The 23,299-nt window shown below is 44.0% G+C and overlaps 1 protein-coding gene across 4 annotated transcripts in view; it reads right to left on the reverse strand.

Moving 5' to 3' along the window:
* Positions 1-22,200, reverse strand: part of RANBP3 (RAN binding protein 3) — a 58,507-nt gene extending 36,307 nt beyond the window's left edge. For 2 of the 4 annotated variants that reach the window (XM_082331374.1, XM_082331373.1), the window contains exons 1-3: positions 22,111-22,200; positions 11,190-11,245; positions 1,529-1,732 (exon numbers count right to left, since the gene is read on the reverse strand). In XM_082331374.1, the coding sequence (XP_082187500.1) occupies positions 1,529-1,732; positions 11,190-11,245; positions 22,111-22,132 (282 nt within the window). In that variant the 5' untranslated portion in view covers positions 22,133-22,200. The remainder of the gene's footprint in view (positions 1-1,528; positions 1,733-11,189; positions 11,246-22,110) is intronic. The other 2 variants (XM_082331376.1, XM_082331375.1) reach the window with 1 other exon arrangement.
* Positions 22,201-23,299: the final 1,099 nt, after the last annotated feature.

A 23,299-nucleotide genomic window follows, 5' to 3' on the forward strand; every position in this document is an offset into this window, starting at 1 on the left:
GCGTCTCTTCTTCAGAACTCAGTCTTAATTCATCTATCTTCCCAAGGTCCTGGGAAGATGACGTGAAACCTTCTGCTCCAGCAAACCAGTAGGAGCACCCTGAAGATGCATCCACCTCCTGCATATGTCGAGGTAAGAGACAGTTTTACCCTAAGAAACTGGGATAATTTGAAGAACGCTTCCCAGCGCAGATGAAGGCCAGTTACATGCCTATACTGAGCACTGTACTATTCCATAAATTTAAGTGAATGGAGTGAAGTTCAAGGGTGCACAGATATCTGTTGCGTACAGCCAAGAATTCCTGCATACATTCCCCAACAGCATTTTTGGTTCTTAAATTTCTTTCAGACCTGGGTTAACTGGGGTAAGATTTTCTGCTCTTTAGGAACAAGCCTAAGGTAACGACCGCTTGCTGCAGTTTTCCTGAAAGTCTGGTTAATGCAGTTCTCTTGGCCAGTTCCAGTAACGCAGCAATTTCAAATGATAGAAAACTGACATAAAAGTCTGTGATTACGTTTACCAGCTATATTTTAAAATATTAACCCTTGAAACTTTAACCTTCAAAAAAAAAAAACTGAAAGATTTCTGCAGCAGGTCCTCAAGCAACACCTGACAGTCTGGACAGCGAAAGGTGCTTAACCTCCAGCTGTTGGTACCTTGTCGTGACAATCCATTTGGCACGGAGTTTACTTGAAACGGCCCATTCTTGGGAGAAAAAAAAAAAAAATACTAGTGCAAGAAAAGCATGCAGGTACTGCGTGGAGCAGCCTTAACAGGCAAAGGTCTATCAGAGTACGTGCCTCCTGTGTGTGGTCACAATGGGCAGTTCCCCTGCACCAAGAACACACGGTCCGCCAACCAGACGGATTACGAACACTTAAAATTGCTCTGAACGACTGTATGGTAGCAGTCTTTTAGTCATCTAATCTTTAACAAAAATGTTTGCATCAGTAGAAAAATCTTAAATTAACAGCACTTCCAGCTTTTCCTACCTCAAGGTACTGATTCTTTTTTTCCAAGTACCTACATTCAAAATTCTGCTTTAGCATCTTTCTTGCTGCTTTTAAACTGTTATGCACACCACAGGTTGGCACGACAAGCTCCTGTTGATGTGCAGTGGAAACAGCATCAGCTGCTCGCTTTGTCAAGCTGCAGCATTACGGCTCAGAGGGAATACGCAATCCTCTAACTGCCTGGAGCAAATCCCTCATATATCTCTCTCTCTCTCCCCGCTTTCTCACTCATTTAGAAAAGCTCTTATCCTTAGCAAACACACAGTTTACACCCTAAATGTTAAAATGAATACTTGACGTGTCTTCTATAATTACACCCACCAGGGAGTCCCAAACAAATTTCATTTCTACTCATTGAAACAACAGCTTAGAGGGGACTAACGCTTGAGATCAGAGAACCAGGCAGATAGTGAGCTGCCCTATCTAAAGTTAACAGTAACAGAGTCCTCCTAGTAGAAGGGACTTTTTTCTTTCATCCCCTCAGCAGCAGAAGTACTTGGTAGGATCACACTTACCCCTGCCAGTTCTTGTTGAATAGGAGCAAGCTGGGCTTCAGAAGCGGGACTCAGGGTAGCACTGACTGAGGCAACAGCGGGAGCAGGGTGCTCAGAGTCGCGCTCGCCAGCTGATTCTTTGTGACCCAGACCATGGTGGGGGGGCTCAACCTCTCCCTGGGGGTCCTCGCCTGAATCCGACAAACCTTTTTGCTCTGCAGGGGACTGGGAGCAAAAAAGACAACGTCCCTTCAATGCAAGGCTGCAACACGAGAGCGGTGTCCTAGTGAGAGGATCTGCTAATCCCTTCTCAAATTCCATGGATTTCACAGGATGGCAGAAGGAATTGCTTGCTGCTGAGACGCCCATTAAAATACGCACACACCAGGTACCAGAACCTGCTCGCTGAATTAGTTTCCCCTCCCCACAAAAACCATTGGAGCAAATGCACTTTTTTGAAAGTTAGCTAAAAATGTCAGTGTCCCCAGCAAAAGAGCATTTTTGCCAGCCACGGGGTTGCTGGGGTTTAACTCCTCCTTCTCTCAAGGCCGAAAGGACAGCTAATTGCTTTTACCCCCACATTCAGACATAAGAATTAGACAATTACTGTAAATAACTGTCCTTCACTGCTTCTTCAGACCCCGTTTGAGGGAGGTGGGGTTGATTATCAAATTCTCCACAGAAATTCATTATTATAACATTCACACAAGACACAATCTTTTCATATTCATGTGACGGTGAATTATCTGAAAAGCAACACCAATGTTTTCTTTTGTAAATCAACAAGTTTGCACATCTGTTTGAAGGAGTGGGGCGATAGGATAGCTAGTGCACACTAACGGGATTTGATATTTGCTGAACTTCTGCCACAGACTCTTTACATTTCTTCAGATCATTTAATGCTGCAGGTCCCCACTTGTAGAACAAAAATTAAGCGTTACCATATTCTGCACGTCTGAAAAATGAAAAAGTTATTTGAGCCTGAACAACTGTATTGTGATAAAGGACTAAATTATAGTCCAGGGATAATACACAGGCCAAGGACGTTCTCCCAGCTGCGGTCTGTGGGCCAAGCCTCCTGTGTCTTATGGTGAAGTATCTGGAGAATCAAGCAGTTCGGTAAAGATGTCACTAAGAAGCACATAACCTTGGCTTGCTCTCCGAAAGCATTCAGCAGAGTGAAGAGAGATTAAAAATGCTCATCATTTCCCAGGTCCATGCAGAACAGTAAACAGCAACCTCAAAAATAAACAGCAGCGTTTAAATCTTAAGGGCCCAAAGCTCTTCAGCTATGACTTGGCCTGTCCTCAAAGAGAAGCAATTCTTAAAAGACAGCAATACACGCAACTGTCTCAGCAGGTTCATTTCAGTTCAATGAAGTTACTCAAGTTAAAGTTTTAAATTTTTGCAAGAAATGACTATCATTAAGGCTCAAAATAGTCAAAATATATTCAATGGGGATAACAATGTCAGATAAAGCCGGGGATGACGATTTTTGTATTTTCAAAGTTTTCTGGTTTTAATATGAAGCTGTTACTAACAGACCCAATCACTAACTCAAAACCCCACAGAACGAGAGAGAAGAGTTAAAGAAACGTTTTTGTTTGTCGCCAAAAGTTAAACGAAGCCTAGCATGCTGCTATTCTTACCTCTTTGGCTCAGAAAGACAGCATGAAAAGGCCATCTGGAACTGGCCACAGCTCTTACAACCTATGTGAGTTATTCATACGTAAAGACAAGGGGTAAACACCTCAGTCCTCCACTCAGCATTTTATACCCATTGCTCCTAGTCCCTGTTTTATGCTAAGCCTCACTTCCAAAATTAACAGCATTCCAAACGTCACTCAAACTGTTTTCTTCCCCTTCAAGGGGAGACAGCCATAAAAAAAGCACAAGAATTAAGTCACAGGTTACTGGCATCACACTAACCACAAAAGCAATTATGCAAGCAGCAGCACTGAAGATCTGATTTCTCTCATGGCTTACGTTGCACGTGTCCTCTGGTCCTCTCACTCTGCTACCCCAAACCCTCCCCACGTACCTCACGGCACAACCCTCTCCCCCACACCTCTTCAAACGTCCGCGGCGATCCCCGGGCCAGAGGCAGCTCCCCTGCGCCGAGCAGAGACGCAGGGCTGCGATACAGCAGCGGCTCCCCCTCGGCACGGGAGGTTAAGTTGGGTCTCGCTGATCCAGCCAGGTTTCTAGTTTTCAGGAAACGTGCAGAAAGGTTTTAACATTTTAAACTCTATCACCTTGTCAATAGTTATCAGAATTGGCAAGCTTTCGGCTTGGTGATCAGAAGAGAGCCGCCAGCATCACCAGCTTTGCTTGGCTTCCCACTCCTCCGGAGGTCTGACTCTCCACACCACCTCAGAAGAGGTGACTGCAGTAGGACTGAACAGATCACAGACCCAGTCCATCACAGTACAGGCGATGGAGACAACCCCGCCGCTATTCACATGGCCTCTGAAGAACCCTGGGGGGAAAGGGAGGGAGGGGACCCTAAAAACCACGGTGGGGAAAACACTGAAAGCTATAACCAGAAGGGTACTAGGGAACGGGGACAGGGGAGACCGTCCTTGTCACCAGCCAGAATGAACCTCGGGATGAGCTAGCCGTCCCCGGGGATCTGGAAGCAACAGGGGACGACTGGGAAACTGTAGATAGACAGACTCTGGGACTGAAGATGACTAAGAAGATTCAGTGTCCATAAGAAGCAAAATAATGCACAGGAAGAGGGTACAGAAGTGTTTCCACATAAAAATAGCTAAATACCTTATTATTCCTCAGCCATAACACACAGAATTTGGAGGGAAAAGGAGCAGGAATATAACTATGAAATCATGAGTGGCGTAGAGGATGGCAATGCAGTGACTCCCACAGAGCGAGAGCTGGAAGGCATCAAGTTAAACCAGTCTATAACAGGTTCAAAAAAACCAACACAAAACTAAAGGAACAAAAAGCCCATCCTGCTGAACCCCTTCTCAGGGGATCACGCGGACGGTAGGAGCTCACATGCTTGATTCAGCAAGCAATTGGAGAAATTCAAAGAAAAAACAAAAGGAGCCTTACCAGCAATTTACGCTGACTTCTAGCTACAGATCACAAAATTGCTAATAATGCAAGAAGAGGCAAGAACATTCAATGCACACGTGTGCTATATACTTAAAAGTGGAAATGACAATAAATTATTTTGCAAGTAATTCATATCAATACAGTTTAGAGCATTTCAAAGTAGGCTAAGTAAACTTGCATCAGATTTTAGTAATTCTTGTAATACGTGGCAAGTATTTTAAAAAGGGAAATAAGCAAGGTAACCTTCCGGCATAAATCTGATTTCTGTCCTAAGCAAAACTGGAATATGTGCTCCAAGACTCAGAAAAGAAACAAACCAAAAATAATAATTATTTCCACTCACCACTTCTATGCAGAAAAATCTGATGCCAAGATGAGAATTTCTTGGACAGGTCAATGCATAAAATTATTATTTTTTTTTAAAAAATCAGTATATTAAATGGATCCAAAATTACTGCAAGTTTCAGAATTTTGTGAATAGTATGCGGTTTAAGACATGGAAGACAAAACCAACAAAGGCCTCAAGGATTTGTCAAACCAAAACTGCTCCAGACAGAAGTTTGTACAGCTGTTCTCAAAAAAGCACATCCAAGGGAAACCGCAAGCTCTTAAAATTCATTTTAGCCTTCAGTCATGCTTAGTATTGAAAGTGTCTTCTAATCTCTTAACTTCACAAATTCTGATCTAAGTTCTTGTTCAAAGTTCTTTGGAGCTGGGGAAGAACAGTTCGTTCTCTTCCTTTTTGCTGCAATGTTTTATGGCTGTGATGGCCGGTGTCTCTCCTTGAGCCTCCTCCTCTCCAGAGGAAACATTCCTTACAGTACAGCTCCAGGGAGAACCTGGCAGAAATCTGTTCCTGTCTCCTAAATACTAAGGCAAAGATCAGTGGAGAGATTAGGAAGCCACCTACACAAACTCACCTTGCTCAGCCAGATCAAACAACATCTATTTTTATTAAAGCACAAAAATAACACACCTACACTAAATACGTAAAAGTCTACTTGGAGAGTCGGCTTCCTCTGCATTGCAGGAAATAAGGAGAGTCATGAAGAAATACATAAAAGCTAAGACTAACATGATGCTAAAACCACCAAATAGAGGCAAGGAAATAATATTCCTTTTTTACAAAGACTGGCACAAACACTCTTGGTTTTTCCTCCCGATTCTAAGTTGTGCTATTTATGCCTCCTTTCCTCATTTTCCCCAAACTAGCACCCATACCCAATGGCCCCAAAGGACTACTCTCCGTGTATCTTCTCACAACCTTTACCTGCTCAGAGCTGAGGACAGCTCTTGTTGGTATTCTCAGTAGCCTCAGACATTACCAGCCTCTCCATATTCCTCTAAGCTTTGCCTTGCACAACCGTCCTCTCTGAAGACGTTTACGATTGTTCTTCTAAGTGCGGCAGTGTAGCAATATATTCACAATTATGAACTCTTAAGCGTTAATTTGAACTCCTTAAGTATACTATTGCCTCGTAACACAGTTCAGCTAGGTCTCCCTAACAAAACCTCCCGGCAGCTGTGCTAACGATGCTAAGAGAGCTTGGAAGAGGAGATATTGTTACCTCTCCCTACACAAGTTGCTTCCTCCACAGTTCTCTCTCTGCCACCATCCTAACCCTACAAGTCACGCCCATGGCACAAACAACATTTTCTAATCACCCACCTCCTCAAACCACCAAAACCCAGGCACTTCCAAATCACACAACATCAAACCAGGACTTCAACCAATCCCTACTTTTATGTGTTGTCTAATACAACTTTCTCTTTTCTCAACTCCCAATCTTGCTCTCCAGACTACATGGCAATGCCATCTTCCTAATCACTTAAATCACTTTTACAACTCCACATCTATTTTTAAAGCTCCACAGTTAAGACCATGATGACAGATCTAACAACTTAAGGGCGTCAATCTGTGTTCACTCCAGAACTACCCCTCTACCTTTCCCACCCAGGTACCAGTTACCCCTTAAACTCTTTGCATCGTTTTGCAGCACCACTTAGGTATGGGACGTGACCCAAACATCACATAACTTATCTTCCCTCAGAGCCATCCTTAAAACTCACCACTACCAATTCACCTATAGAAAGCAGTACACCGACCAAAAGTAGTTCTACAACAAGCTAGAAATGAAGTGTTCTTTTCTATATTCTACCATTCCCCCCAAACCCAGGCTGGCGGAGGGAAGAGGACAAGGTGTAAGCTACGCAATAGACAGTGGCTCGTTTTAAAGTGCAAAAATATTTTTTAAATCCGAGTTGAGATCTACCTTTTGTAGTACTGGTGACTAGGGAGTCATGATGATCCTAGTACTGTCAGAGTCAATAATGACTGGAAGACAACCACGATTCACACTTGCAGACCAAAGGACACTACTTTATAAGCATTTTTGGACAAATTGTTTCTTTACAACACCGCTGGTTAAATTTGTTTGAGCTATTATACCTACTTAACAACGTGTAAATGCAAGAAAGACTTCAGAACACTTTGACCTCAAAAATGCATGTTAAAATTTAACTTCATAAAATGACTTCAAGTAACCTATGGCCAGAAACTGTCATGAAATGGTTTTATGGCCGAAGTTAAAATTAGTTTCAGAGCAGAAACACAAGTCTAACAAGTGACAAAAATCAATCATAGAAAACGTTGTCTCTATCAATAGAAATCTTTCATTCACAAAGCGCTATGAAAAGCACAGTATAGCTCATGTATAAGTTATCGGGACAGATAATGGAGTAACAGTAATATTCCATGCTTAACACAGCAAGGTTAGGAGTTTATGTTGCTTTCAGATCTTAACAGCTAAGAGTCTTCCTAAGCTGATGCAATTTTCCAACTAGTCTCAGCAGTAGAAGCTCTTGTCAGAAAAATGAATAGCAGTGTGTAAACAAGGGGGATATTTGGATGCTATCATTCAGGTGTTTGCAAGAACTCTCTATTTCACACATTGTAGAAATGGTTCTCAAAGAGTTAGGGAGGTATGAAAATAATGAAAATGGGGACTCACTCAACAGGTGTGGAAGCAGACAACTTTACATCCGCCATTAACTGATATCTATAATGAAAATGAGAACAGATACACTAACCCTGTCTTTTTAATTGCGAAAGAAAACCACCAGAACGTCCTTACTAAAAGTAAAATTAAAGAGGCATCATTCTGAACACCATGCACTTTTTGTCCCCTCCAAACAAACACGACAAACTGCAGGTTCTGGTCTTTTACTAAACTGTGTACAACCTTAGCTGGAACGACCAGTTAAAAAAACCTAGTTTCCAGACTAGCATGCATTTTGTCCTGCAACATGCTGAATATTTTCCAGCTTCTAATGGAGAAATAGACGTCTGACACCTCACAAGCACAAACTTAAGTAGAGATATCTAGAAAAATTATGTTCTTTAACTTAATAGTAGACAGAGTTTGGTCCAGAAAAGTCAGTTAAGACCCCTGAACAGTATCAACCTGGCCCTAATAGCAAGAGGGCCTGTAGCCACTGCAGCAAAATAATTCTGCTCAAGATGCGCTGCTGGATGCGGAAGAGCAGCAGGCAAACACCCGAACGGTCATCACGAAGAGTCCATCAAATGCACAACGCCATGCCTCCTCCCCACTCCCCCCCTGCTGTCAGACTGCTGGGTTGGCACTGAAAAGCCTCCATGAACACTTTGCTTACGGCTCCAGAAGAAAGCCAACTTGACTAGACAGACATTTTGCTAAATTAAAATTGTAATTTACATTGAGAAATTACATAGTTTAGAAGTGTGTTGCTTGTCAACTGTTTCGAAGTTACTTTTGCATTTTCTTCAAAACGTTGCTCTAGGAAAAACTCCTCTGTTAATAGATTTTCCTTGTTAACTTTAATAAGGATAACCTTTTGTGGCAGGCAATGCACTTACCCAGATGCCTTGTAGGGAAACAGTAATGGAGTTAACCGTTAACTGTAACGCTTTGTTGTTAGTCTTTCCAAAAATACAGTGAAAGGTCCCAACCAGTGCGTAACCTCAGTCACCCTTTCTGGAGTAAGCTGATCAAGGGGACACTCGGCTGGCCTGAATGCTAGGTTCTGATACATACACACGTATGAAGCGGCTGTTACTTTTGGCTGACAGCACCGCAGTCTGACTCTATTCCTATTATATCAACACTCCAAAAACCAGCTAGGGGCACAAGCAACAAGCAGGCTTTGGCTCTTTATTTGATAAAACGGCAAAAAGCACAGCACCGATACTTCTCTCAGTCTTTTTCTCTGGTCTCAAATACACACAGTATAAGCTACTAAAATTATTATTAACCACCCCCGTCCCCCTTTTTAAGAAAATCGCACATCTCCACCCATTACACAGTTTAACATAAGTATTTGTGTGTGTTACTAGACCTCTTACACTTTGGAAATTGGCAACCGAGTGACAGATGCCACTGGTAGACTCTTCATGATCTGCCTCAAGGAACAAGCCCCGTTCCCCAGCCACGCTAGACCTATTCCGCACCCGTACTGACCGTGCCCAACCCCCTCTTGAGCACCGCCACCACTTAGTATTTAGATCGATTCCTAACTCATTTCTAACCCCTGTGCCCTCAAGATGCTTGGCTCACCCACAGGCCTCGTCGCACGCGGTCCCTCCAGCCCACCCCACCAGACAGGCTTTCTGGCTGTGCCTCGGCAGAGGCCGTCCTACACACAGCTACCTACGCAGCATCACCATAGTCCTCAGCATCCTCCGAGGCAGCTGGGAAGACTAAATCACAGATCCCTCTCCCTGGAACCCTGGATCCTCTCTGCCAGCCCAAAGAGACATCAAGCCTTTAGTTAAGATTTTTTACAAATATTTTCTTGAGGCACACCAGAGTGCAACAGACCTGTCCCACAGCCCAACGCAGGTGCTTGCACAGCCTAACACTGAAGGCGTGGACTGTGTGCAGGCCACTGGAGGTATGCGCTCTGTGTGGAAGCAGAAGGTACAACGTGAAGGAGCTTGAGAGCACAAGGCCTCCCAGCTTAGCCCTGAAGGACCAGGCCAGCAAAGGACACAGGACCACGTCGCTCTGCTGGGGTTGCACCTTGCTACGATCACTGCTTCCAGACTAACTGTGGAAGCACTGCCAGGTTAAATGATACCTGGGGAGAAAACTCACCATGGTGCAACCCAGAAGGGACTTCAGGAACAGCCTAAGCAACAGCGGGTGATTGGGAGCTGTCTCCTAGAAGGCAAAAATGTGATGCAAACTGATAGCGCAAACACTAGCACTCTCTTCATTCCAAAGTACATGTAAACGGTTACTGTAAAAAATGTAATTGGAAGGAACGTCTCTAAAGTATTTACTCTAAGATACGTTTAATTTGATTAGCTAATATTAGAAGAATGACAGATTTAAATCCTTTCCAAGCTGACAAAAGATTTCAAGCTCCTGCTGAGGAATATGCCTACTAAACCCGTGAGAAAGCTTGAGTCTGGTACTTGTTCCACAAAAGCTACCAACACCAAAATGGTTCAGTATTTCTATTCAAACACTTAAGAAGGTTTTCTGATACACAGATAATACAACAATGCAGTGACTTAACAACAAGTGAATCGTGTACATGAGTACACTTCTCTTGGTTCCCACCAGCTTCAGCTGAAACAAGGGTACCCTTGACTTTTTTTTTCCCCCAAAAAATGTTAACAGTTTTTACTATTAACCAGGCAGAATTAAATACCACAATATATTGAGATTCTTATCGATTTCTTTTACTAAAAATATTTTTACAGTATAAGAAACTGGCAGGCTTACATTTTGGAAAAAAAAAAAAAGTAAGGAAAACTACACCCTAGCACTCATCCATAGCATTTTGAGTGTCACTTTCAAAGTGAAAAGGAATGCCAACTATCCTGCACTCAGTCCACATGGCCATGGTTTTCCACTACATCTATTTCAATTTAATAGCAATTTCTGCTAAAGGGAAGGTCCTCCTCCTTCCTTCAACTCTCATTTCTCTCCTGAGCTCTACTCCTTCTGCAGTCACAGGGTGAGTTGTATCAGCCTCTTGGTTCAACACAAGCTCACCCAACGAACACCTTCCAGGCTACAGCACAGCTCCAACCCACCTCAACACTGTGTGACCGCTACCACAGACCCCACGGCAGGGGATGGGAACACATGGCAGGGGTAAGGGGACGGGTGAGGGAACAGGGTTACCTTTTTCCGAGGTAATTAGACACTTCACAGCCTACTAACCAAAGATATGAGAGACATTTAAATATACTGAGGTGAAAAGCAATCATCTAGACCATGGTTTGCTTTGCTTTGTCTTAACTCTATTATCAGAAAAAGAAATTTTATAGTTTTCTCATGCAACTGCAACTGTCAGCATTCCTTTGCCACCTGTTCCTTTCAAGATACAGCTTTGAAGATAGTTTTTCTCACAGATTTGGTCCATCTTCTGTCTGAAGAGCTACCCATTTCATGCCACCATCATTAGCCCTCCAGTACCTCTTCACCCTATGTCCATTAATAATGTTAATGCTCTATTATCCATCTTCAAAACAATATAGACAAACGGCTGCTCACCATGGAATGAGTCAGGGCTACAAAACAAACAAACAAACATATCAACATCTCCTTACCTTCTGTGCTTTATCCTTCTGAAATACAAAGACTGGTGGAGCAATGGCAGGTTTTTCTGTAAAAAGAGAAATCATTGGGTTTTTTCCAACCATATTCATTCGACTAATATGAAAATGTTACATTCTGTGATGCTTTAACCAACAACAGATCCCTAAACCAGTTATATCTCAGTTACACAAACTGTTGCCACCAGCTCCTGGTAACATATAATTATAAGGACTTGATCTTCAAAAGGAAAAAGGAATGTTTTAAGAACTACAATACAACGGATATCTGAAAGCTATTTGTCTTCTCCCTCCAGATCTATTTCAAACCATACTTTTACCATACTTAGGTACATCAGGAGGAAAAGGCCCTTTGCTGCAGTAGTTTACTTTTTGAACACATTTAAGTTTTGCAGACAAAGGCTTTTCCTTCCCCATAGTAATGCATTAACGCAAAGGGAGTTTTGCTGTACACACCCACATACCCCCTTTCCTAAAGGTCACCTAACTCTGACACTTGATTATACTTGTATTTCATCATCATTCAAACATTTAGAAAAGTCCTAAAACTTCAACATTTGCAGGTGTACAATTTAAACCAAATATTCCATGCATAGTATTACAGAGGGACCGGTCTTTTCTGCGTAATTTAAGAGCACGTTTGCTTCCTACTTGAAGTTCTGATTCAAATATTAGCAGGACACTATTTTCTAAATAAGCACATCAACATTTAGCCTTCAAGAACAGAGTGAATTTCTAGAATGAGTGTATGTTGTCCTTAACGACCTCAAAACCACCTCAATGTCCTTAATGACCAAAAAAAAAAAAAGGGGGGTGGAGGGGATAAAGCAGAAGTGAGCTTTCCTGAGAGCTTAAACAAACTGATACACCATGTGCGTGACTTATATTTGAAGAGAAACTGCACATACACCACGCAGGCAGCAACCCTCCTATATGTCTGCAGGGCTAAAGATGAGTACAACCTTGAAGCCTGTCTTCAGAATAAGACTGCTGTGGAACAACCGGATTCAGGGAAAGCGGTATTTTGGCTAATTTCTTTGCAAAAGTTCCACCTTTGCAGTTATTCAATCTTACAAACAAGACTAGACATTTAAGAAAATTAGAATTTTTAAAACTTTTAGAACTTGAAAGGCTACCATAAAAAAGAAATATAAAGCCATCAAGAACAATTACCTTGTACTTAAAAAAAAAAAGACAGTATCACAAAACCCTCCATAAATCAGTTGCAGCATCAGTAAAGCGCTTGGGTCAGCACATAAGGAAAAGGGGATGAGATTGTCCGTTTGGGAACTGCTAGCTACTACATCAGTTTAGCTGAAAAAGTGAAACTTCACCTGAGTAACACATAAAAAATTATGAAAATTATTCCAAGAACTCTGCATTTATTTGTGAGGGTGGAAAAGCCTCTTTCCACTCTTCTATGGGTCTAACTCAGAGGGATAACCCGGCAAAAACACTGCAAGACTGATTTTGCAAGACTGGCATAACTTGTTCTACAAAAGGTAAAAATTAATCCTGAAATAAAGCTCCTTACTACAGCATTTTGCCTGTTCTTTCTTCCCTTCGTTTTCTAAGTTCTTCTATCCATCAAATACTGCTGAATCTTAAAAATGCTTATGAGAGCAACGCACACAATCTACTTCAGAAATGTAAAATCATCTACTAACAAAGGTCACCAAAACCTTGTACCTGTCCCAAAAAACAGAGTTTGCTGAAAGAAGCCAGGGATCCCTTCCGATTCCCTTGGCCACAGCAGAACCTGCCTGTGGGAGGCTCTGCTGGTAAAAGGTCCAAGCTTTTAACCCTTTACTCCGAAGTGATGCTCATTTCTTTATACCACGTTTGGGATACTTCAGTATTCATTAATGCTATAATTAACAGCAACAAGTAGCGTGCGTTCTACCAAACTACTTTTATCCAAGACTGCCAAAACAGTCAATAAAATGCTGTATTAGTGCTCTTCCCTTTTGGAGATCTGCCCGAAAGCGGGACTTGACTGTGTAATGCACAACATACAAGAGACTCCTGTACCAAATTCCACAGATACCAAAGAGGACTGAACAGAAAAGAACTACTTGTCCATTTAGTGCTTAATAAAGGACTGAAGTACTGAGAGAGAAAAAAGCAAACAATAAAAAAAAGCAGATCCAACAGCAATGTGAAGTGCAGGGGAAACACGGGATGGCTGCAAAAGACTAGAATGGGGAGCCAAAGAAGCTGATGCAAAGGAACAGGACAAAATAGGAGATGGATTCTGGTAACGGAAAACTGAGTACTCCGAAAAAAAGAACAGGGATGCCAGGAACAGTAGAAAGCTCACAGAAAAAATACATTATTGGACGGAAGAACCAAAGAAGAAAATGGAGTGAAAAAAATCAAATATTTGAGACTGTGTCCAGCTACAGCAAATGAGACTGGGAAAAGCAGCTAGTAAAACCAACTCTGACCAGTCCTGTTAGTTAAGGTGGAAAAGATAACACTCTTGTGCAACATATCTGCCCCTCCGCTCTGGGGAGACCCCCCTGGAGCCCTGCGTCCAGCTCGGGGGTCCTCAGCACGGGAAGGACATGGAGCTGTTGGAGCGGGGCCAGAGGAGGCCACAAAAATGATCCGAGGGTGGCACAGCTCTGCTGTGAGGACAGGCTGAGAGCTGGGGGGGTTCAGCCTGGGGAGGAGACGGCTGTGGGGAGACCTCATTGCGGCCTTTCAGTGCTTAAAGGGGGCTTATAGGAAAGACAGGGACAGACTTTTTATCAAGGCCAATAGCAACAGGACAAGGGGTGATGGTTTTAAACTAAAAGAGGGAAGATTCAGACTGGATATAAGGAAGATATTTTTTACAATGAGGATGGTGAAACACTGGCAGGGGTTGCCCAGAGAGGTGGGAGATGCCCCATCCCTGGAAACACTCAAGGCCAGGCTGGACGGGGCTCCGAGCAACCTGATCTGGTTGAAGATGTCCCTGCTCATGGCAGGGGGATGGACTGGGTGGGCTTTAAAGGTCCCTTCCATCCCAAAGTGTTCTGTGGTTCTATGATACGAGAGTTTCTATCCACTGAGGGAACAGAGTCCTCCAGTACTCAAGATCTAGGAATCTCGCTGTTCCTCTTGCTGGCTGTGAGACCAACTGACATGATGGCATCCGCCAGGAACAACCACGGGACAGCAGGCGCTCACGGCTACCAACTACACCAGTGCTTGGTCAGGCACGTTCTTTACAGGGGAACGCTTGTTCACCGCATCCTTTCTAAAGTCTGCAACAAGACCACAATGCTGGACATGTTTCCCTAATTCCAGCCCAAGGCAAGAAGAGATCACCAGATTGTCTAACCCGACCACCTTTATTAAACACTGCATATTTTTCTGAGCCTTATTGTTTTGGGGAAACATCTTCAGCAAAGACATCAATTATTGAAGACATTAAAAGCAAAGTATTATTTCCCTCAATCATCCATTACCTCATTTGGTAAAAAACTCCAGTGCCAAATTTCCCATTCAAATGTCTGGCTTCAGCTTTCAGTTCTGATTCCTAGTTATATTTTTTGCATGCATTTACGTACTAGATAAAGAGCTCTCTAGTATTTAATGTCTTTCCTACGAAAGCACTTACACAAACCATGTTTTCCTATGAACTGAAGAACCACAACAGGTTTTATTTTTGTAGAACAGAAATGCATACGTTAGGTAGTTGTTGGGTTTTTTCCCCCACATGGTGAGCACTGTAGCTTATTAAGTGCTACTCCAAAATGAGAATTACACTGTCATTTGCACTAGCCAACATCAGAGGCAGGCGGTCATTGTTCTCACTTAGCGAGCATGCTTCCATTCCACCAAGGTGTCTGAAGGATGACCTACAGTAAAATGTATCTGTTGGGTCCACAAAACTGTCATCAAGTTAAACGGAAAATAAAGCAGGATAAAGGAAGGAAAAAAACCCTCCAACTTTCAGACTTCAGGTACAATACATGTAAAGAACATAAGATCTTCTCCTTCATCTAAGAGATGGATGGACACAGCACATAGTTCTTAAAAACTGTGGAATGCACTTGGTTTTTCTGCAGACAGAAACAAGGCAAAACAAGGAGCTGGAGATACAGAAACAATGTCAATTTTCTAACCAAGTCAGTCTCAGTAGAAGTGTTCTGAGAAAGCCCAAGCATGTAAGAAGGAAAGCAGACCTTCAGTAATTACTGTCTTAGAGACAGTAAGTCCTCAATTTGAAGATCCGGAACTCGTACAAACCACTTAGTTTCTTCTGAATGGCGGCAGGCCGTCAAACCAGTCTGAAAAATTACTGAATGCACAGAACTCCTTCCTGCAGTTTATTCATAAGTTTCAGACATTTCAACCTGCATGAATAATTACAAAAACCTCAAGAGCTGGCTTTCACAGGCTAAATTTCTTTAACATATTTCACTGTCGAGTCATTAACTATCAATATATGCCCTATGTGCTGTCAGAAAAATGTATGTGCTATTAAACCTTGCTTAGCAAGCCTTGGAAACCAAAACACAGAAACAGAAAATACTATCTCAATGGCTCAGGCAGAAGTGTCATCTTCAAGTCATATATATTATTTAATGTGAGATTTTCAACTCAGATACATGACCATCTGTAGCTGTACCAAACTCTGATGTCAACTGTATTTCCTGCATCTAGACAAACCATGGCCTCGTTTTACCTCTCCACCCCTTCACACCAGCGCAACCATAGCAGCTGGTGGCATCTCTTGCAGCCACAATAGTTCTTTTGGCAATACGAAGTTTTAAACCTTCACTGCAGCATGAAATGACCCATTACTGAAAAATCCAACAGGTATTTTGAGGGTATCAATGCAAAACCCACGTCCCTTTTGAATCCACATTTGAAGGCCACATAAGTGAAAAGAAAAGACAAGGTAAAACTGCACAAAATGGAGAGAAAAAAACCCTGGTATACTGCAGAGGCCATTTGTCTGTATAGTTACCAGGCCCACAGAGTGAATCCCATGGCAGAGCAGTGACAAAGGCCAAGAAAGCATTCTTCTCCTTTATCACAGAGACCATTGCGTCTCTACCGCAAGAGCACAGGATAATTCAGGTTGGAAGGGGCCACAGGAGGTCTCTGGTCCAACCTCTTGCTCCAGGTAAGGTCAACTATGAAGTCAAACCAGGTTAATCAGGTTATCGAGTCTGGACTTAACTTCCAAGGATGGAGGCTGAGCAGCCTCCCAGGGTGATCTCGTCTACTGCTTGACTGTCCTTACAGTGAGAAAAAAACCACCCAAAACCTTTTCCCTCTATCCAGTCTGAACATCTCGTTCCACCTCTCACCTTTTGTGTTTTGTCCTTCCAACACACACCACGGTGATGAGCCTGGCTCTGTCTTTCTAATGACCTCCTCAGACCCCGGAAAGCTCCAAACGTGCCTCTCTGAAGCCGTCTCTTCTCTAGGCTGAACAAGCCCAGTTCCTTCAGCCTCTCCTCCCAGGTCACGCAACCCAGATCACCAACCATCGCAGTGACTTAAACTAATCTTTAGATGTTAGAAGGAACCCAGGCCCCATGTCATGAAAATAACTCTCAAGTCCTCACTGGGCCCGCTGTAGCCAGGTTCTTACAAGGTGAATTTATTTTTAAAGCTAAAAATAAACATTTACACTGTTTCAAACATTTTCTATTTACATTTATTCCAAATTACACTGAAAAGTGCAATAGTGCCTGACTACCTGGAAACCTATGAGAGGCAGAAAAAAAACCACCGAGAAACTTCCAGGCAAGCAAGTCCTTGCTCGGATCTGAAGAAGCAATCTTCAACACTAAAAGCATACAAGTTGAGAAGAACTGCTCTGACTTTAACTCATTATAATACATCACCTGAGAGAAAAAGTAGATCATAACTGTGAACATTGAAGAGTGTTAAAAAGGAGAACAGCAATTAGGTTGTCAACTCACCAAAAATATTCAGAGTGGTAATTTATTGCCTGTGAAAGGCTTATCTGAGGGTCAAGAAAAATTTAAGTTCAAAGTTAAGTTTAATTATGCTTATTTGAACAGCTCAGGCTGCAAAAATGCTTTTTCACTGTAATACTATTTAAGTTACAAAGAGCAGAATAATCATGCTAAAGAAACATATTAAGAGATACATGCAATTTGCAGCATTATAAAATGCTAAAGGTGTTGGTAACAAAATCAGACTCTCTTCTCTTCCAATAGCTAGGAACAGACTGAAAGCAATGAGCAAGCTACCACACCAACAGCTGACCTCTAAAAAAGATCCCACAAGCAAAGTCCAATCACACTTCATGTCAGAAAGAACAAAAAACATGCCTGGATCCTTTATAGCCAGACTTCACAAGTGATGTCACGGTGAATCTAGCTGACATCACAAAAAGAGATACTTCTGCCTCCTTTTCAAAACTTTGAGAAGTTTCTTTTTATGAAGTAAAACATCTGATGTTCTCGTTCACCATCAAGCCCTTTATCTTTGTCTCCTATAGCATGAGTAAGCAGGCTACTTCCAGGCAGTACTTCCACAGCTGGCACGGGAAGGTAGAATGCCTTTTACATATTTAAGATGAAATAAAAATCCCATACACCATATTTAAAGCACAAACCTTTTGTGTTTGCAGAGCACGTGTTATTGCGTTTCCCAAGCCCTTGTGGCATTAATAGAAATAAGGTACCCTCTGCATTAGGTAATTTTACTACTTCAGCTCAGGTACTTCACATAAAGCAAATGTTACAAGTCAGAAATGAAAAAAAAGTAGCATATTTTCACATGACAGGAAGAAGAAAACCATGAGGCAGCCCAACTACTTTGCAATGTAGATAAAATATTTATAAAGAACTCCAAAAAACATTAACAAAAATTATGAAAGTATTTAGACAGTTCTATCATGTAAATTAAACAGTACTTTATGGCACTTGGGGGTGTGAATTATTAGGACATCTCAAAAAAAAAAAAACCAAACCAAATCACTCAGGCTATCTTTGCATCCACTAGTTTATCTGAAGTAAATCACCATGGAGAAAAAGATCTTGTTTATAGGGCCTACAAACATCAGGGACAGTGGTGCACGCCAGCGTTTCCCCTCAAAGGAAGAACAGACCTTCCTCTCTCCAAAAGCTACTGTAAGGCAAGTAGAATGGCAGTGTCAGGGCAAAAAAACCCCAGAAACAGGACAGAAGCAATGTCAGCATCAGACAAGTCTGGCAAAGGAATGATACTTCTCCTCTGAAAGGAACTGCTTTGATTCTCTCATCTTCTGCATGTTTAAGGCAGTTACACACAGTAAACTTGTCACGATCATGAACTGTATGCTTGGCAATTTCGTAAAGCAAAATAAATAGTGTTTGGTGTCCAAGGAGAGAGTTTGCCAACAGAGGTGGTGCAGGCACCTCCCGAAAGGGAACGTGAAGAAAGCCATCAAGTTTTAGCCCTGAGAAAAACTTGTACCTTTTCAATGACTGAAAGGTGATAAAGTAATTCATTCACAAGGAGGTCCTATCACCTAAAGAGCTGCTTCAGCAGCAAGTTACATACAAACAAATTACTAGTTGTGTATTAACAGCAAGTTAATGAGAAAACTGTTTGGGTTTACACGAATACATGCCTGACGGGAAGCTGTCTAGTTCTCCATGATACTTCACTGCCACACGTGTGAAGTGTCAGTTCTAAGACGTGATCCAGCTAGAACACCAACAAAGAACATACCAAAAACTTCAGAGAAAATTTCTAATACCATTCAGTAACTGCTTTATACAATACTAACAATACCAATTGTGCCTACCATTCCAAAATCCTGGTTGTCAACGATCCAACTTCTCACAATGCCAGTCCCCAAAGCCTTTATCACAATGTCACTAAATTTTTGTGACGAAGTCGATCAAACTTCATACGGCCAGGGAGAAGTTACTCTCTCCTCCTCTTCATTAGCACTGCACTTACCAGCTCATCTCCTCTCATGATGAGGGGCAATGCCAAGACCAGGACCCCTTCCTAGGAAACTTCCCAGTACAAACTTCTTTGGAAAGCGGCACTGGGACCACCTCATCCTTCACCCCCCTTCTCTGCAGCAGAGGACCCCCTTAATCCAACAACCTTCTTCTGCCGTGATACACCTTGCCATCAAGCCACTACAGAGAGGCAGGTGTACAGTTTCACCAACTTGCTAGAGAAAAAGGAAAGACAAGTGAATGGAAAAAATTCAAGGAACGATTAGAATGATGAAAAGGAAGTCGTTATGAGAATAGCAGAGGGAATGCTTGTAGCTTTGAAGAAATGCATCACAGAAAGATCATCCATTAAAATAGTTTGAAGGCTTAAAGGACGTTGGCAGAATGGTTACTGGAGGCAGTATTGACATCTCAGTGGTGATTTAAGACAGACAACAGACTAAGAGAGACATCAGAATCTAGATATATACACTGCTGGAAAAGGAAAAAACAATGAATGAATTGAAACAAAGGGGTGCCGTGGTAAAAACGACAAGTTAAAAGAGCTTTCCATTGGTAAGATGAAAGGACAGAAGCAGAACAAACAGCACTTTTCAAGGCCAGAAGGTTTGTTGCGGTAATCAAATGGGTAAGAGTCTAAGCATGTTTGCGTGAACAGACAAGAAAAGCTATTGTTCAAACATGCTAAGCAAAAACAATCTGCAAGAATGACTGAAACCTCTTTCTAGGTACTTGTGTCTACTGTGTGTCAAAGAATAATTAGCTTCACACCTCACAATGAAGTATTTTCGAGACAACACTGTTGTACAGATCAATCAAGATTAAGGAATATTAAGAGCTTTGTTTTAACCACGCTTGGTTTGTGAACATGAACATTTAGCTATCAAATACTTCAAATAAGAGAAGATGAATATGAAGCAGAAGATCAAAGAATTATTAGTACCAAAATAGTCCCTTCATATATTCGAATGAAAATACCTGGGCACAAGGAAATAAAACATTCACCTACAGTACTAGAAAAATAAACCAGATTGATGTGTTTAAGAATGAGGAGAAAACAATCAAAGTCACCTGAGAACACCATTGCCATGTCAGAGACGGCAAACAAGGCAAGGAGAAAGACTACGGAATCCACCGACTTTCAGCAGAAGGATGCCAGTTCCAGAAAGTACGTGTATTTGCACTGGTATACAAAACCCAGAGACCTCAAAAATGGAACCAGAGGAAAGAAAACTACCACCAGGCAGTGCAGCCAACGATATCAGAATGAGCAGAAGCGACAATAATTCAGAAGAAGCTGATCTTGCTTCATCTTACAAAAGATTGTATCATGGTCTTATTGCGAGAACAAAGAGAACAGTAAAGGGTGAGGATGACAAATCTGGAAGGAGATGCGAGCACAAACTAGAGATTAGCAGGTGAGGGAAACCACTGGAGTCAGGAAAGGGTCTGAAGAGAAAAAAAGAGAGAAAAAGGAAGATCAGATGAAAAAGTAAGGATGGCACCACGCTTCTTTTTTCTTTTCTCCCCACAGACAGTCTACACAATTCTGCAGAAATAGAGAGGTAGGGATAGAAACACATCAGCATCAAACAATGTAATAAACAGCGGTAACTTGGACTTCACCATTGAGCTTGATGTTTCCCGCTAGAAGGGGGAAGTGAGGGGCTTGCATGACTTAAGATAGCCATTCCCAAACTTCTGGTTCTAAAAGAACACAATAAACGATCAAAATTTATTATAAGGTCATTATAATGACAGTATGCAAATTAGTTTCTCACAAATAGTCATTATGCATTTGACTATTTACTGCCATTCTTGAGACCACTCACCATGCCTCTCTGGGCACTGACAGCTCATCCTGAGTTTGGGAGCCAACAGCCCAAGACATGCCGCATCACAGGATTTGTCAAATAACTTAACTGTAATTATGTGGTTCGCTGCTTGTAGGCTTCACCTTCAAAAGCTACCCCTACAACAGATATTTGCTTCCCGTTGTTTAGCGTTAACATCAGGACTGTAATTGCCACTGGTACAGAGTTCAAATGTAAGAAGCAATCATTGAAAGACGGGGCCTCACACGCTTTCATTTGCCTCCTCCTGGGCATTTCCCCCTCTCTTTCATTAGCTGAGAAGAATGAAGAGAAAAAACAGAGACAGCAGGGGCAAACTTGGTTTTGCAGAGACTTTGAGGGAAGTCAGTCATTCCCAAAGGCAAACTGTTGATGCCCGCTGTCACCTAAACAACATTGTACACACCTTGGCACAGAATACCCAAATCCTACAGTAGTGCAGCTCACATCTTCCTAACCCTCTTCAGAGAAAAATGAAACCACTATTTCTTTACTTCAGAGGTTTTCGGCTTAAAAAGGTAATATAGATATTATTATACCTCACCTAGTTTTACATAACCGCCTCTATTACTAGGCTGATTAACACGAGTGGGAATTAAGGATTTACAACAGTCCTGAAGTTGTGGACAATGACCCCAGAAAGCAGCCGGACGGGGAGGGACACGGGGCGGCTGGGAACTCCCGGGGGGTCGCACCGCGCTCCGGCAGCGGCGGGGCTCGCCCGGGGCGCGCCGGCAGCAGGGACCCGCCGGCAGCAGGGACCCGCCGCCGCCCCCGGCAGCCGCCGCGCCGCAAGCCCGGTGCCACGGTCCGGCGGGAGCCGCCTGCCAGCGCGGCCCCAGGCCGCTGCCCGCCGCCAGCCCCGGCGGCGGCCCGGCCCGCGGGGCAGAGCGGGGCCGGCGGGGAGCGCGGCGGCCCGGCCGGGCGCTCCCTTTGTCCGGCCGCTCGCCCCGGAGGGGCCGGGGCACGGAGAGGCGGCGCTGCCGAGGGCGGGCCCGCGCCCGGGCGCGCCTCTGAGAGCGGATCGCAGGGCCGGGCTCGGGCCGGGGCGGCGGCGGCGGCGCAGGGCCGGGGCGGCGGCGGGCCCGCGGCCGGCACCGCTGCGCACCGCCAGCGCCCGCCTACCTTCGTTCGCGAGGTCCGCCATTTTACTTCCTCAATCGCGCCCACAATGCATCGCGCAGCCGGACGCCTTCCACTGACCGCGGGCCCCGCCGGGCCGCGCATGCGCCGCTTTACGGCCGCTCCGTGGCGGCGCCGCGCATGCGCGGGCGGCGGGGCCGGGCCGCGGGCGGGGCCGGGGCCGGGGCTCGGCCGCCTGGGGCGGGCGCGGGGCGGCCCTCGGGGGGCGGCCCCGGCTCGGCGGGGCGGGGAGGCTGCGCCCCGGGTCTCCGCCTGGCTGCGGTGCCCCTGAGGCGATGGGGAGCCCCGCCGCCCTGCGGCCCGCGCCCCGCGCAGGCCCCCGGCACCTGCGGCCGGCAGAGTGGGGCCTGGGACAGCGGCCGCCCCTGGGCCTCGCCGTTCCCGGCTTGGCCCTGCCCTCGCCCTGCCGCCGCAGCCTCCCGTGGCTGCAGGGCCCAGAAGTTCACTCCATGCGTTAACCGGCTCCTTGGTTCCCACTTAGGCTTTCGTTAGTGCCTCGCAGTAACAGTCCTGCGGGGTTTACTGCACAGTAATCCTCCATTCAGCTAACTACTCCGTGACTGTATAAGCCTTGACCATATCTTTCCTAGCCTTTTCTCCAGACTGAAGAATTCAAACCCTTTCAGTTTATGGAAGGCTGCTGCTCCATCTCAAAGACCGGTATTTTCCATTCTCTGTGACTTGTAACTCTACCATCTCCGGAACTGCGCACGCTGCTCAATACGTAGGTGCACCAAGGCTTTATATGGCCACGAAATGATACTGGATAGTGTATGCAGTATAGAGACAGTATAGTCCATAGCCACACTGGTGCTCTCGTCATTCTCTTGATGGTGCCCTGTGTTGTGTTGGCTGCTTTGGTCAGTGCCTCTCAGCTCCCCTGGCTGCATCGACTGGGTCTCTACTCATTAGCAAGGGAGCCAACAGCAGCCAGCTCGGAGTGAGACACTGAGAGGTACACGGCTTTAGTCTTAGCCCTAATGATTGCTTCGAGGCGGTGGCACAGTGTAAGAACAGCGTGCATAGTGCCTGATCACGTGAGTACGTCCCTCGCGAGACGTCACACTAACGCAGAGCAGAACCGGAGAGCCAGGCTCCTGATGCCTCTTGCAAGTACCATGGATCTAAACCATCTGGTTTACCTGCTAGGAGAAATTTCCATCAGGAATAC

The sequence above is a fragment of the Platalea leucorodia genome, assembly GCF_965183815.1.
Source record: "Platalea leucorodia genome assembly, chromosome: 21".
NCBI lineage: Eukaryota > Metazoa > Chordata > Aves > Pelecaniformes > Threskiornithidae > Platalea > Platalea leucorodia.